The sequence below is a fragment of the Aspergillus tanneri genome, assembly GCF_003426965.1.
Source record: "Aspergillus tanneri strain NIH1004 chromosome Unknown AapTan_2_pilon_pilon_pilon, whole genome shotgun sequence".
NCBI classification, from domain to species: domain Eukaryota; kingdom Fungi; phylum Ascomycota; class Eurotiomycetes; order Eurotiales; family Aspergillaceae; genus Aspergillus; species Aspergillus tanneri.
This window is the reverse complement of record NW_022984629.1, coordinates 1,553,045-1,567,559: the sequence shown is the minus strand read 5'-3', so window position 1 is coordinate 1,567,559 and position 14,515 is coordinate 1,553,045. Positions and strand designations below refer to the sequence as shown.

Genomic DNA, 14,515 nt, shown 5'->3' with positions numbered 1-14,515 from the left:
GCATGGGGCTCAAGATTGATACTTTATTAACGCAAGTACTCCGTAGGCACAGTGCATCTCCAATGCTTCAATCGACTCAATATGCAAGGGAAATCAATTACCGCGATCTATATTAAAGCTCGGGATATATGGAGTTTTCTCCTTCAGTAAATGCGGAAAGAGTTTTAAACACCTTGCAGAAGATGCAAACCTAAACTGAATATACTTAGTTCAAATTGGTCGTGGTGTGATAATAATATTCAACAGGGCCCATGTTTAGCCAGGACGATAGTTTCAAGGTGTAAGCCCTGGAGTTCCAATCAAGTGAATGTGCCTGCCATTCGTGCATCCTGATTATTCGACAAGGCTAACAATACCTAGGGTAGTCGATCTTTCGTGTTGCCTTTCAGCCTTGTCATCTGCATCTCGTGACTTGCCGCCGTTCCAACGTCCCCCGAAGTAGCCTTCGACTGTTTGAAAATCGTGTGATCCAACGGTCAGAGTATCACATTGACAGATGAACTCAAATTCTCTTGACCTTCTTCTAGCGTTAAATGGAGGGGATCCTGCGCCCGTTGCGTTGGAAATCAGAGACGTCGACGGTCCTTACCCCCTATCTAGGGTGGCCCGTAAGTGCTCCGTCATTTGCTTACTCAAGAGAACACAATGAGTTTCGGTGGACAAATTTCGGAACAGTCGCCTGGAATGACTGCAATACCACGACAAAACTAGCAAGTTTTATGCAGACATCGCTTTTCTTTGAGCTACTGGCTGCATTCTTGAATCATGAGATTGTTCCAAGCGACTTCATACGAGATGGTTTCATCAACCTTAACACGGACAAAATGGACAGACATTTTCGGAGATGGCGCTCGACCCTCTCGCAACTGTCACGCTCGGCGCAGAACCAAGCGCAAGAGCTTACGCGGACCTTGATTGGATTTGCCCAGTACAATAGTGACCTCTTTGAGGAAGTGGCAGACCATCTGGGCGAGGATGAGATTTTTGACCGGATCTCACTATCTGTAAAACTGCTAATCAATTTCTTGAGTGAGATTTCAGATGATAGCTTCTCCCTAATTGGCCCTCCTCCGTCTGGAATCTCGAACAGTTGGCTTCGTAACGTAGTATCACGAAGCATGCACTGGCACAAAACCAACCTGTTCTGGCTCCAATCGGATGATCACCATGAACTCCTCCAGGATCGTCTTGACAGGATGAGCGAGGCCAATCTTAAGAATCATCTGTATGGCCGGTCAAATCGGTTCCTACCGTTTCCTCTCGGCGTAGATCAAGGAGGTCGGGCTGCAAGGCTGATGTACAATCTTTTTGTGAATAACGGCTGGTGTCCGCACCGAGCCCTGCAGCTGTGTCGATCTTACGATTACCTTGTGCTCAATAGCCTGGTTGGTCTGATACGACGTCCACCCTCTGTGGAAAACCATGCACAATGCCTCGAGATGCGCCGGTGCTGTTCACACAATCTCGTTTTGGATGGTCTAGACGATTATCCATTTGCTCATGACAGCCATGGAGCTGAACAACAGTGTCCTTTTGTTCATGTCCCGATAAACCAACTGATTGATATCATTGATTCGAGATCTATTCCATTGATATCTCTCAGCCGAGAAGGCGACCTGGATATTCAAGTTGTCCGATGTACACCATTTATGTCCTACACTGCTATCTCGCATGTATGGTCGGACGGCATGGGCAATCCCCAGTCGAATTCTCTACCGCAATGTCAGCTCTTGCGGTTAAGAAGACTCATAGCGGAGACATATAACATTGAAAACGACCCCCTCTACGATAACAGTACCGCTTCATCGATAGAACGAAATTTCATAGCCTGGGAGCTGAGAAAGTCGCATGCCCAAAGCAGCTATCGCAAAGTCGACAAGAAACGCATCTACTTCTGGATGGACACCCTCTGCATCCCGACAACGAGCAGTTCACGATCTGCCCAGCGGAACAAGGCTTTAAAATTCATGGCGATGAAGCACATCACTCCCATTTTTGCAAGTGCGACCAATACGCTTGTACTCGAGAAGCAAATCCAGTCGGTCCGGTTTCCAGACCCGAGGGACGTCAGCGGAGATGAAATAGCAGCGCTCGTTCTCAGCTCCAAATGGATGCTACGGGGCTGGACCCTGGAAGAAGGGTCTTTATCCGCACAGGTTGTCTATCATATAGCCGGCAAGCCATATGAGATGGCTACTACGCTGCACCATCAGCTCCCCCGACCGGCAAACCAACACTCTCCGGCGGAACGGGCCAACATCATCTGTCGTCGGAAGGTACCACTCATTCTGAAAAGATCTCTGTTAGAGGAGAAGCTACATATGATGCTAGCAACCCACAGAAAAGCATTCTATCTAAGCAAGGAACTCCGAGTTCCACAGTTTGTTTGGGCATGGAACTCCCTCCTGGAGCGTTCCACGACGAAGGCAGAAGACGGGCCTCTTATCCTTGCGAATATTCTGGATTATAACGTTGCAGCTTTCAAAAATGTGCCATCCGCCGCAAGGCTGAAACTGTTGATCCAGAGTTGTGATGAACTCCCTCTGTCAGTGTTGTACAACACCTCAGGCGAGCGGCTGTCCATTCCAGGCCATCCGGAGCTCGGATGGATACCCTGCTCTATTGACGGCGATCATCTCAATGTTGGCGGTGCATTACGCCGAATAAATACCGGACCGTCTTGTAATAAGATCACCTACTCTATTGATTTTTCTGACTGCGACGTGAGGTCCCTGGTGGCCCTGCGGACCCAACCTCTAGCACCTCTACACGAATGCCAAACATTCTTGGTGCAATATAGGACACATCCGAATGAAGGATACCACGAATACATAGTCCAGTCTCATTCCACAGAACGAGGGGAATCTCCACGAGAGGTCGAGCACTACGGCATTTGTATTGCGATCGATATATCAATCGGCACATCTTGCCGCCGAGGAATGACCGGCAGAGGCGTTAGATTTCGCATTGAGTCTGAAAGTAGAAACTCAATAATCCTACAATACCAGACACCACTAACCGTTTGGACACGGGAGCAATGGAAATTGAGAACTGGACAGGAACCGGCCAATCTCCCCTGCTTCAGCATGGAACATGTACCTTCTTCGCAGCGCCTCCTTCTCCAATACGGTAAGAACCCAACTTAATCTCTACGAAAAATCCATGCAATAATCAGTTTTCCATGACCTAGAAGTACCGCTCTGGGGCAAGCCAATCCATCGTAGACCGATGCTCAACACACAGCCTTACTTCGCCTTGATTCCAGCGATGACCGTGTCTTTAGTCGCGCTCTTCGCGGCTATATACATTTTCTCCAGCGTGTTCATCGCTATCCGTGACGCCCTCGGTATGAGACCCTTCGTGGCGCCGCTTGGGAAAACAGCTATTTCTTTGTTTGCGTCTCCTATAGCCTTTTTTGTGATGGCTCCAATTCGGCGGAGACTGGCTGTATACGAGTACTTACGATGGCTGAGGAGTTTCGACGAGGGCGAGGGGAATGAAGAGAGTCAAAGGTCTAGAGTAGGTGTTTTTCGTCCAATCCGGGAGTTTTTCCAGCCAGAAAGACCCGAGAATCGAGGGATTGCGCAGGTGAATATCAGTCTACTGCCATTGTACAGCAGGGAACGGGGGGTGTATTTAGAGTAGCGGTATATAGCATAACGAACAGAAAATATTCACACTTCTGTGGAGACAAACATTGTGAAAAAAAAACACGCCAATCACAGCCGAAGCAGGCAGGATTCAATGCAGCCCCAGTAACCCGTGCAGTTGAGGCTGACATCTTCCCGTCTCCAACTTCACTTTCTTTTCTCTATCTTATTTCACCTTGCCTACTCCATTCTTATTATTCTCTCCACCCATGGCTCCTGTCTCATTCTCCCTGTTCGCCCGCAACTTCAACCTCAGTACCACGCCTCCGCTCTTCACCAACCAGCTAAACAACCCCACAGACATCTTCTCTGTGCTGCTGATCCTCGGCGGCGATGTTGTGAATCGCGCCATTGCGCAATTGGCGGGGCCACGAGTGACTCCAGTAGCATTTTCATTCGGTATTCATATCCCCCGCTCTCATCACATGGACACATACATATTTGCATATACATTAACAAATAAACAAAAAAAAAAAAACAAAAAACAAAAAACAAACTAACATGCCTCCTCCCACCCTGTCCAGGCTGGGTGGCCTACATCATGACCGCATTGGTAACAGTTATCGGCGAACACAGACTGATGCCACTCCCCGACAGTCCATGTCACGTCATCAATGGGAAAACCGGCTATGTGCGGACGAACCGCAGCTGGATTCTGGGACGCATGATGCGAGACTACGAAGTATGGATGGACTTGCGTATCCGACGGCACGTACAGGACATGCTCACTCGACGATGGGACAAGATGCGCGAAGAAGCGGAACGACACCGACCCGGGAGTGGGAAGATGATTGCGCGCCCGAAGCGTGCCGGTCTCTGTGTTTCTGTTTACCGGGCGGAGAGGGCGCAGATTGGTCGCCATGCGTACGACTGGTTGTGGTATTTGGGATTGGTGACGGCCGGAGTGCAGTTGGGGATAGCGGCAATTCCGCTGGGGGTGGAGGGAGATTGGAGTGTGATGTTGGTGACTGGAGCGGGGATCGGGTTGTCGATTGCGACGGGAAGTTTGAGACAGTGGTCGAGGGAGAAATGGGCCTGTCGCGGCGAGACGAGGAAGACGGTGGTGTTGACGAGGGGAAATGGTAGTCAGCATGCGATTGTGATCGTGGGCGATGGGAAGGGGTTGGATTTGGAGGATTTGGCCGCGGGGCCTGGCGAAATGGAGGATACGAAGCTCTCCCGGATGACGCAGGCCGTGGTGACGGTGTTGGCAGTGTTGTGGACGTTGTTGTTGATTCTCGCGGCTGGGTCAACCATGCATACATGGTTTCTCCTGGCGGTTGGCGCAGTGGGTATCGCGGAGAATATCCTGGTCGCCGGGTCGCCCAGGATGCCGGCAGCTTATGGCGTGCACTTGGCTTTCCAGGAGGTCATTGGGGAGGCGAAGGTGATGGATACGCTGTTCGCGGTCGAGAAGGCGTATCCTCACGTGGGACGCAGTATGTTAGATACATTCTTCCCGGGGAAGTTAAGGTCAAAAGAACTGGCTCGTTGGGAAGAGCTGGGTCAGTTGGCTGATGCTATGGAAAAATCACTAAAGGAGTAAACCTATGTGAACGCGATGGTGATTCTCATACATCCACAGACAGGCAAAGAGAGATTTTATATTCATGTTCATGTCAGTTCATGTCTATGGATGGAGTATAAAATCCAAGAAGGGGATAAAATCGTCAAAATCGTCAAAATCCCAAAAAGGAACATCCCAAAACAGTCACCTATCATATCCAAATGATTCAAATCCATCAAACGAATTCAGCAAGGGGAAATCACAAGGCAAAGAGAAGGACCTAGGAAACCGTCTAACGCTTCCCCCCCGACATGCCGCTTCCACCGAGAGACACGGTGTCTGGGGCGCCGTATGCTGGCGGTGGTGTTGGGTTTGGCGACCGCCGTCTCATAACGGGATCACGGCTTGAACTTGGTGTACCAGATGGAACCTCGCCGCCGTCTCCTGTCCCGACGACTACCTGCTTGCCATCACGCATGCGACCTACCACCATGCCTTTAGCCACCGACTTCAGCACGGCTTTGCGGCTCACTCCGGTGGCATCGATGTAGACCAGCCCGACATTCTTCACGCCTCCCGTCAAATCGGTGGCAACGGAGCCCGCTTCCGCGCCATAGCGATGTCCGATCATCGTACTGGCGGCCGACGAGCCGGTAATCAAGACGTTTCGTGCGCTCTGTTCAATGCCGTCCACCAGGGTCGAAAAGGCAATCATGGACTTGTTCAGCATTCCGGGTTTGTATTCGGTGCCGTTCCCGGATTTGTCGACGCCCTTGTTCTTCTCATTCTCCTTGCGGCGGGCCAGAGAGGCCCCGAAGTTCTGAGCATACTTGCCCACCTGGCCCACGGTCCGCGCGGAAAGGCCGGCCGCGGTGTGGGAGAAATCACCGATTTTCCGCACCCTGGTGTGCGTGGTATCGGAGAAAGCCATGGGTTTGGGGTTAGGCTTAGTCTTCTTTGTGAAAGTATCAGCTCCAGTGGCCATAGCACTGGCCAGGTACGTCGATCCGGTCACTAGCAGTCGGGAAGCCATGGCGGACGTCTGAACGATGGTCGAGCCCTTGTACGCTGGATGACGAGCCATCTGCAGGTATTCTTCGGATACATTGCTGACACTGATCTGGTTCCCTTCCCCTTCGCTAGGGAGTTGAACTTCCACTGGCCCTGTATAATAAAATGGACTATCAGTCATGCCTGAGAATATTCGCAACAAGAGGACCTACGCTTCGAGCCAGGTTTCACTCCCGGTTTTTCAACCACGTCATATCCCTCCATCTCACCCACAACGCTGCCATTTTCCTCGTCCACGAGCACAATCCGGCCATGTGGATCAGGCTGAGTCGCACTGCCGGAGGAGACGTAGCCCTCTCCAGGGGCAAAGTTGGCCGGATTGTACGGAGCATGGCTCTTGGGTGTTGGTGGAGGCGCGTGCTCCAGGAATGCGGTGCATTGAGCTAGGATAGTCTCAAAGGTATCCACATCCTCCTGAGTCACCTTATCAGGGCCTGATCCGATGCCGGGGAATTGAATCCGGATGAAAGCGCCCGCATCGGGGCCTAGATCCCAGCGGGGGATTAGGAAGCTGCTCGGAGGTTGGTGGTAAATCTGGGTGGTGGCCGGAAGGGCCAGGTCCAGCTCAGGCGGCAGATGCAGATGAAGATAGAAATCCTCTTCGGGTGTGGCATCCGGGGAATTCTGTGGCACAGAGGCGTTTGTCGGTACCATCAGAAGAGACAGAGTCTGGGGCCCGGACGGCGTAAGATCGGATTCCTCGCCATTTTGCAGGTGGAATGCCTTGATGTTATTTATGCTATACAGCAGCCGGGGATCTTGAGCGGGGGATGCCATTGCCGACTGGGCCAGTGGATGAGAGCCAGGGAAATAATAAACCGATAAATTAATCGATAATGAAGGAAGTATAAATATGTAGAATTCGGAATAAAAACAAATCCAGCAGTCGATAATATATCAGTTAGACAAGGTGGGGCGATGACGCTGCGGGGGAAACAATCGGGCTTTCACAACTGCCAGCAGCCGTCTGTCCACAGAGTAGAAAAGAGTAGCAAAGAAAAGGGAAGAAGACAAAGCCTCTGGGGATCTGCACACAATAAATAAATATTCGTCACCCGTAATTGCACTGATATCAGAGCTCAAACAGAGGCAAGCAGTCCCTGGTCTGTGATTGGCCCGCTGTGTAACTGCGCCACAGTCTCAGACCAAAGCAACGCCACAATTTCCCGGCGGGGCAGACGTGGCTGAACACATCCCGAATGGTAATTACAAGCCAGATCCATGAGGCAACAAAGGCGACATATCCCAACAATCATCGGTCGCTGTTGAACGCTCCGCAAGATTCCTCCTGTACTACATCATGTGAGTATCTAGGAGACAAAGGGAGAGAGCCACGGGGACCAACAGCGGCTACGCTGCTATTTAAATCCTACCAATCCAGGCCGTACCTGATAATTTCTCCGGATTAGCGGCGCTTGAGTCCATCACTTACTCTACGGGGCCTTACTCTACGGGGCAATTCGAACATGGCACGTTTCCAGATCCTGTCAGATCTTCATCTAGAAAACCCTTGCGCATACGATGCATTTGACGTGCCTCCCCAGGCGCCGTACCTAGCGCTCCTGGGAGACATCGGCAACGTCAGAGATGAGGGTCTCTTTCTTTTCCTAGAAGTCCAGCTTCGGAAATTCCAAATCGTTTTCTTCCTCCTAGGAAATCATGAGCCGTACCATTTCAGTTGGACGACCGCCAGAGAACGAGTCGTGAGCTTTGAGCAGACTATTCGGCAGAGACGAGCCCAAAAGGAACAGACAGACTCCCAGCCTCTAGGACAGTTCGTGTTCCTGGATCGGAGACGTTATGATCTCTCGTCCGATGTGACGGTGCTGGGATGTACATTGCACTCTCATGTTCCTCCGGCCCAAGTGGAGCGCGTCAGCTACTCGCTCAACGACTTCTACCACATTAATAATTGGACCGTGGAGGAACACAATGCCGCCCATGATGCTGATCGATCGTGGCTGAATACACAGGTTTCAAGCATCGAGAAATCAGAACCGAATCGCAAGATTGTCATTTTTAGCCATCATAGTCCGACGGAGGCCGAGTCGGCGGTCGACCCTGCCCATGCCAATAGTTCCATCTCGTCGGGGTTCGCGACGGACATGACAAAGGACCCGTGCTGGAAGAGTTTTCAGGTGCAACTGTGGGCATCTGGCCATACCCATTACAACTTTGACTTTACGGATGAGAAGACAGGCATGCGGGTGATGGCGAACCAGAGAGGATACTACTTTGCTCAGGCGAAGGGGTTTGATGTGGAGAAGGTTGTCGAAATCTGACAGACAAGATAGTCACTAGAACGATAGAATGATGAATACCACATGGATTTATGATTTTATCCTGTCTTCAATTTTATTATCTCATATCTGGTTTGGTTGGGACTTCCCCAGACGCATTGAGCGATAGCCGCGGTTAACCGAGGCCCATGGGCGGGCGTCCTTGTGATTCACCCCATCTCACTTTCCTTCCACTCTTCCTCCTCTCTTTCGATTCTTCCTCTCCCCTCACTCCGTTGTTTCTTGAACCCAAACTTGTGATTAGCCCAACTCTATACTTCAAACTCCTCGCTATGGCGTCTATCACTCGTGCGTTGCGGCCTTTGTCCCGCACTACTCCCTCCGTTCGCCTTGCCACAAGACGGCCTTTGCCATCCCGGCTACCCCGGAGGTATTTTACTTGACACTATTTGGATCATGGGTCGATTGGATCCCATGATGAAATGATAAACCGCTATTCTCATTGCTAACGCTTCTCTTGTCTACTTACCAGCGCCGCACCCGCATTCTCGACGACCTCCCACCAGCGTGATATCGACCTGTCCCAACTCACCCCGACCCCAATCACGCTCATGTCCGAGACCGAGACGTTCCTAGCGGAGTCCGTCTCCAAGTTTGCTCAGGAGCAAATTGCCCCCAAGGTCCGCGACATGGATGAGGCGGAGACCATGGATCACTCCATTGTGGACCAACTGTTCGAGCAAGGTCTGATGGGCATTGAGCTCCCGGAGGAATACGGCGGTGCCGGAATGAACTTTACGTCTGCGATTGTGGCCATCGAAGAACTGGCCCGGGTGGACCCCAGTGTCAGCGTGATGGTTGACGTGCACAATACGCTCGTGAACACGGCCATCTTGAAATATGGCGATGCTCAAGCGCGACGGACCTGGCTGCCCAAGCTGACTACGGGAACCGTTGGATCGTTCTGCTTGTCCGAGCCGGCGTCTGGGTCGGATGCTTTTGCGTTGAAGACCAAGGCTGAAAAGACCGCCGACGGGTACAAGTTGAACGGATCCAAGATGTGGATCACCAACGCCATGGAATCCGGCATCTTCATTGTCTTTGCGAACCTCAATCCCAGCGCGGGATACAAGGGCATCACTGCCTTCATCATTGAGAAGGGTACCCCTGGCTTCTCCATTGCCAAGAAGGAGAAGAAGCTGGGCATCCGGGCGAGTAGCACGTGCGTGCTGAACTTCGATGACGTCGAGATCCCCAAGTGCAACCTGTTGGGTGAGGAAGGCCAGGGTTATAAGTATGCCATCAGCGTGTTGAATGAGGGGCGTATTGGTATTGCTGCTCAGATGACCGGTCTGGCCCTGGGCGCATGGGAGAACGCTGCCAGGTATGATACCTACTCTTGGAATGCAGATTTCTATTTGCGTCCCTTATCCCTTCTACTTTTCAAACCAATCTCTCTATTGCTCTTACTCATATTCATCATAGATACGTCTGGAACGACCGTCGCCAATTCGGCCAGCTGATCGGAAATTTCCAAGGCATGCAGCATCAAATTGCCCAGGCCTACACCGAAATTGCCGCCGCGCGGGCTCTCGTCTACAATGCGGCTCGCAAGAAAGAAGCCGGCCAGGATTTCGTCCAGGACGCCGCTATGGCCAAGCTTTATGCCTCACAGGTGGCGGGCCGCGTGTCTGGCTCCGCAGTGGAGTGGATGGGCGGCATGGGTTTCGTGCGTGAAGGCATCGCCGAGAAGATGTTCCGCGACAGCAAGATTGGCGCCATCTACGAAGGAACGAGCAATATCCAACTGCAGACCATCGCTAAGCTTCTGCAGAAAGAGTACACCCGGTGAGCTGGAAAGGATGGTTGTTCATTTTGTTTCAATTGATGTCTCACGTAACTAAGTTAGCGGCGTAAGCGATAAATCAGGGGCCAAGCCCACCACCCGACCTTGAGATTGGATTTGGATATGATTTCCTTTTTCTTTCCTTGTTTCTTTCTTGCTTTTTTTTTTGAGGTTGACATGTGCAGGATGCCTAACGATCATTTGTAAGATAATAGAATAACGGTCAACATAGAAAAGCGAACTAGACTTTCCATGGATCTTAAAAGTCAATCGTTCGACTTGGATTGTCAAGGACTATTATCTGTTAGGACTGCTGTGCGCTCTCCCTTCGTTGTGCCAGCGATCAAGAAGTAGACAGGTATTTGATCGCACGTTCGGTCTTTAATTTCCCATCACTTGTTGACATATCACTTGACGATTTCGTTCAACGGACTCTATCATCTTCTCAAGTCTTGGTATATCCGTATATTCGATATCGTTTATCCCTTGTCCTTTATCCGGTTGCCCAGACCTAGATTAGCTCTTTTTGAGGCTAGGAATTGTGGACAGGCAGGACGAGACGCATTGACCGTTTCAATTCTCTTAGCTCTCAATCGCGTGTCTAGATCTTTATTGGCCAGCGTTATCGTACTCTCATATCGAGAGGAGACAGATATGAATAGGGGGACGGTCGACTTAGGGGATGGATGATAGAAACATCTAGCACAGAGAATATTACATTGGGACTAATGAAAATTGTCAATCAGCTAGGACATTCTACGCTTCACAAGGTAGGGAAGAGTAGGGAAGACATACCCTCTCTGAAACGAGATAAATCGAACCGAATGGTCTCAGAAAGCACATTTATGGATGCTTCCGAAGGATCATAGTTATGAAGATAAAGAGACATTCACCATCGAGGGATTCTCATTTTTCGAACAGAAGTTCAAGACCGATGTACCCAATTATAATTGTACTCGTTTCTTGGAGGCTGCTGCTCCGTACTCGGATGCTGCTGGTACTGAGGCGTAGCATGAAGCACAGGATAACCACTGGTCTCCCTCTCTGCCAGAACGGTCGGTACAGAGATCGATCGCTGGCCAGCGGCGTACGGGATTGCCTGTTGCGGATTGTGATTGTGACTGTGGCTGATTTCGTCGGGATGTGCATGAGGGGAACTCCCCTGTGCGTAGAGGTGCGAATATGACTGGAACGCTGGATCGGGGGGGTGTCCACTAACTGGAGCGTTGTATGCAACACGCGATGCTGGAGCTGGTATCGCGCTACGGGTCCGGATTTGGCCATCGAATATATAAGGCTCTACTCGACTCGAGTAATCTGCGTCCGAGGAGTCACAGATGGATGGGGACCGAGTTGAACCGTACTGTTGCCAGTCATGCGGGACGGATACTTGACTGGACGTTGAGAGAACTGAGGGTGCTCTTGATACTGGATTCACTCCTAAAGACTCGGCATACTGGGACGATGGGAGCATGTTATACCCTGAGGAGCTGCCGGATGAGCCTTCTGTCACCGAGAAAGATATAAAAGAAAAAGAGCATCAGTAGATTGAACTCGAACTCAAAGTCAGGAAAGTCGGAAACCAAAGAAGTGAGATTTGATCGCTTACCGATGTTAGAATACCCTTGTCCACTTGTCACCATTGCCAGTTGCTGTTTCAATGACCTGATTTCATTCTCCAGAGCGACGTTCCGTCGAACAACGTCATCATACCGGTCTCCTTTGGATTGCAGCTCTGCCACCTGATGCTCGAGACGCTCGATATGTTCTTTGGTCCGCTGACGGATGGTTCTTTGAGCCTCTCGGTCGTTGGCCCGCTTTCGCTCCAATTGTTCGGCAGAGAGTGAAGTGACCTTACGCGTTCCAGCCCGAGATTCTCGCTTCTTGGAGGACTGAGAGGGGTCTGAATTGGTGCTCATGATGCACTCGAGCGGGAGCCCGCTCGGAGGATTTCAGTAGACAAGGCAATAGAACAAGTCCTTCGAAGGATAGGAATCATGGGCGTCGAAACGAGCGTGATGCATACCAGATATACGTGGGTCACAGAGGATAACCAAAGAGTCACTTTCTCAATATGAGACTATAGTCGTTTCCATGTGCGTGTGGGTTACACTAGAAGCCGCAATATATGCCAGTGGGGATGGCACAACTTCACTTGATATAAGCTATAACGTGTGGATAAAGAAGTTGGAAATCGTCATGAAGCGTGAAGACTATGGAGAGGCCCACGAAATGATCCAGTCTGGAGGACCAGCCGCAGGAGACTCATATAGGCCAGGTCTCCATCGGAGTTAGGCACGAAGAAGGCCCATTAGTAAAAAAAAAAAAAAAAAGGTACACCCCAAAAAATCTCTTTCTAGATTGTCGAGACCAGCGCCGAGACTACACCGGAGTTATTCCTAACATTATTCTACCAACGGATCCTCTGGCTCTGCAACACGCCAATAGACACTCTTTAGTGACAGAAGCGCGGTGGGAAGGGGGCCGACTATGGGCTTGCGCTTTTACTCCAAGAAGCTACTTCTATGGGTCTGCGCTATGTGCACATTCCGACCCTCCCGGGCTACAGAACTGCTCTAAGGGGGTTGTCGCCGGCATCTTACTCTTAGATCGGTGTTTGGTTCAACAGTGTCCAGGGGTAAAGGGGGGCTGTAATACTAGTGAGCCAATCCAGTCATGTGGCGGGCCTGCATCGGTGTATCAAAGAGAGACTGGCGCGGCTGTCATCGTCCTAGAAACCATGGCAGGCTGAAATTTTATCGCGGAATGTACTCCATACAGATGTAGAACAGTGTCTATGATCCGGTGGACCCTGGGACTTGAAGGCCACATGGTAAGCTAAATCAAACACTCTCAAACTCATATGATTGATTTCCTTCCTCCAACAACATATTCTAGTCGACAATTGGGATATATTCGGTTCGAGAACCCAACGGACTGATGGCTCGGTACTTGGCCGTTTCGCACTAGAAAGGAAAAAAAAAAAAAAAAAGGAGAGAGAAAGAAAAAGTAAGGGAGGGAGAAGAAGCAAAAAGAATGGAAAAAGAAAGAAAAAACGGGCCAGGACCACAAATGCAAGCCATGGAAATTGTGTGAAAAGTGTTGGGATCTCAAAGCCCACTAGACCACCAGAATTCGAAGGTGATCATCGGCTGTTTCTTCTTTAGGATGGGTTGATTTCCAGGATCTACTAGCTTTTGGCGATGGCAAGATAAACACGCGGCTCTCCATCGTAAGATTCAGCAAATTGCATGTCACTATTGGTACGGTCCAATCCCCTATGCCTAAGTTGGCTAACAGTGTTCCAGTGTTCCAGTGGCAATTGTATCCGATCTGGAAGGGAGTCAGCATTTAGAATCATGGGCGATACCGGCCACGAGGTAAGGTAGATCGACTCCACCAGGAGTGTTTGCCGGACAAACTACGATTCGTGGGTGGAGGCGGAACAAAGCGAAAGTCCATAAATATCAACCATGGAATATAGGTTATTGGAGCCAACAAGATCTCGGGAGATAGCCGCGCTGTGTCGGGAAGGACGAAGATTTTGAATCCGAGGTACGGACCCATAGAATCAGGGAATAAAAAAAGAAAAAGAAGAGAGAGAGAGAGAGAGAGAGAACAGGCCGATACAGAGAACGAAGAAATGGTCTGACTGATGTGTGAACGGAAACGACGGAGAGGCTGGCTGATGCATGACGCACGAAGTTCCTACCATGGTTAGTGGTTCATCTTGAGATCCAGAGATCCCACCTTTATTCTGCCTTTGTTTTTCCTTTTCGTCCTTTGTTCCCTCCATCGTTTTGGCCTTAAAAGTCTCTGTACGTTTCTTCTCTGATGGCCGAGAACCACAGAACAAACGACCAGCAAAATATATCTGCTGGCTTTTCTAGCCCTGAGAAAGGGTTGCAGACCTGGGGATTCTCGAATACTTTAAATGTACCGGGTTTGATGCCTAACAAACCCTGAAGATTAATAATAGTAATAATATACTCTAGTATAGGTCAAGAACAACAACACCCAACCTTCAAAAGTTGGTACTAGGCCTGTGCGGTGGATCTGGTGGCGACTGAACATGGTGCTGATTTCTGAGACCATCAACATGGGGAAGGAAAGAGTCGTGTGCGTTTCTAGAAATTGTGGAAGGTCGTCTGTCCACGGTCAACTACCTATTGATAATAAGTCTGGGTCTTAAGGCAAACTG

General features: G+C 50.3%; 6 protein-coding genes across 6 annotated transcripts; 4 read left to right on the top strand and 2 right to left on the bottom strand.

Annotated features, from left to right (window-relative positions):
- Positions 1-496: 496 nt before the first annotated feature.
- ATNIH1004_000487 (uncharacterized protein) lies at positions 497-3,146 on the top strand (the record flags this gene model as incomplete). Its single annotated transcript, XM_033565201.1, has 2 exons — positions 497-608; positions 676-3,146. 2 exons carry the CDS (start codon positions 497-499, stop codon positions 3,144-3,146), a joined length of 2,583 nt encoding a protein of 860 aa, XP_033430958.1.
- A 713-nt stretch (positions 3,147-3,859) lies between these two features.
- On the top strand, positions 3,860-5,196 carry ATNIH1004_000486 (uncharacterized protein; the record flags this gene model as incomplete). Its single annotated transcript, XM_033565200.1, has 2 exons — positions 3,860-4,049; positions 4,175-5,196. 2 exons carry the CDS (start codon positions 3,860-3,862, stop codon positions 5,194-5,196), a joined length of 1,212 nt encoding a protein of 403 aa, XP_033430957.1.
- A 253-nt stretch (positions 5,197-5,449) lies between these two features.
- ATNIH1004_000485 (senescence-associated domain-containing protein) lies at positions 5,450-7,005 on the bottom strand (the record flags this gene model as incomplete). Its single annotated transcript, XM_033565199.1, has 2 exons — positions 5,450-6,321; positions 6,381-7,005. The coding sequence occupies 2 exons, from the start codon at positions 7,003-7,005 to the stop codon at positions 5,450-5,452; spliced, it is 1,497 nt and encodes a 498-aa protein (XP_033430956.1).
- Positions 7,006-7,694: 689 nt separating this feature from the next.
- On the top strand, positions 7,695-8,510 carry ATNIH1004_000484 (Ser/Thr protein phosphatase superfamily; the record flags this gene model as incomplete). Its single annotated transcript, XM_033565198.1, has 1 exon — positions 7,695-8,510. The coding sequence occupies one exon, from the start codon at positions 7,695-7,697 to the stop codon at positions 8,508-8,510; it is 816 nt and encodes a 271-aa protein (XP_033430955.1).
- A 290-nt stretch (positions 8,511-8,800) lies between these two features.
- On the top strand, positions 8,801-10,320 carry ATNIH1004_000483 (acyl-CoA dehydrogenase; the record flags this gene model as incomplete). The annotated part of the gene is made up of 3 exons (XM_033565197.1): positions 8,801-8,898; positions 9,001-9,852; positions 9,954-10,320. The coding sequence occupies 3 exons, from the start codon at positions 8,801-8,803 to the stop codon at positions 10,318-10,320; spliced, it is 1,317 nt and encodes a 438-aa protein (XP_033430954.1).
- Positions 10,321-11,239: 919 nt separating this feature from the next.
- Positions 11,240-12,233, bottom strand: ATNIH1004_000482 (bZIP transcription factor; the record flags this gene model as incomplete). The annotated part of the gene is made up of 2 exons (XM_033565196.1): positions 11,240-11,820; positions 11,924-12,233. The coding sequence occupies 2 exons, from the start codon at positions 12,231-12,233 to the stop codon at positions 11,240-11,242; spliced, it is 891 nt and encodes a 296-aa protein (XP_033430953.1).
- Positions 12,234-14,515: the final 2,282 nt, after the last annotated feature.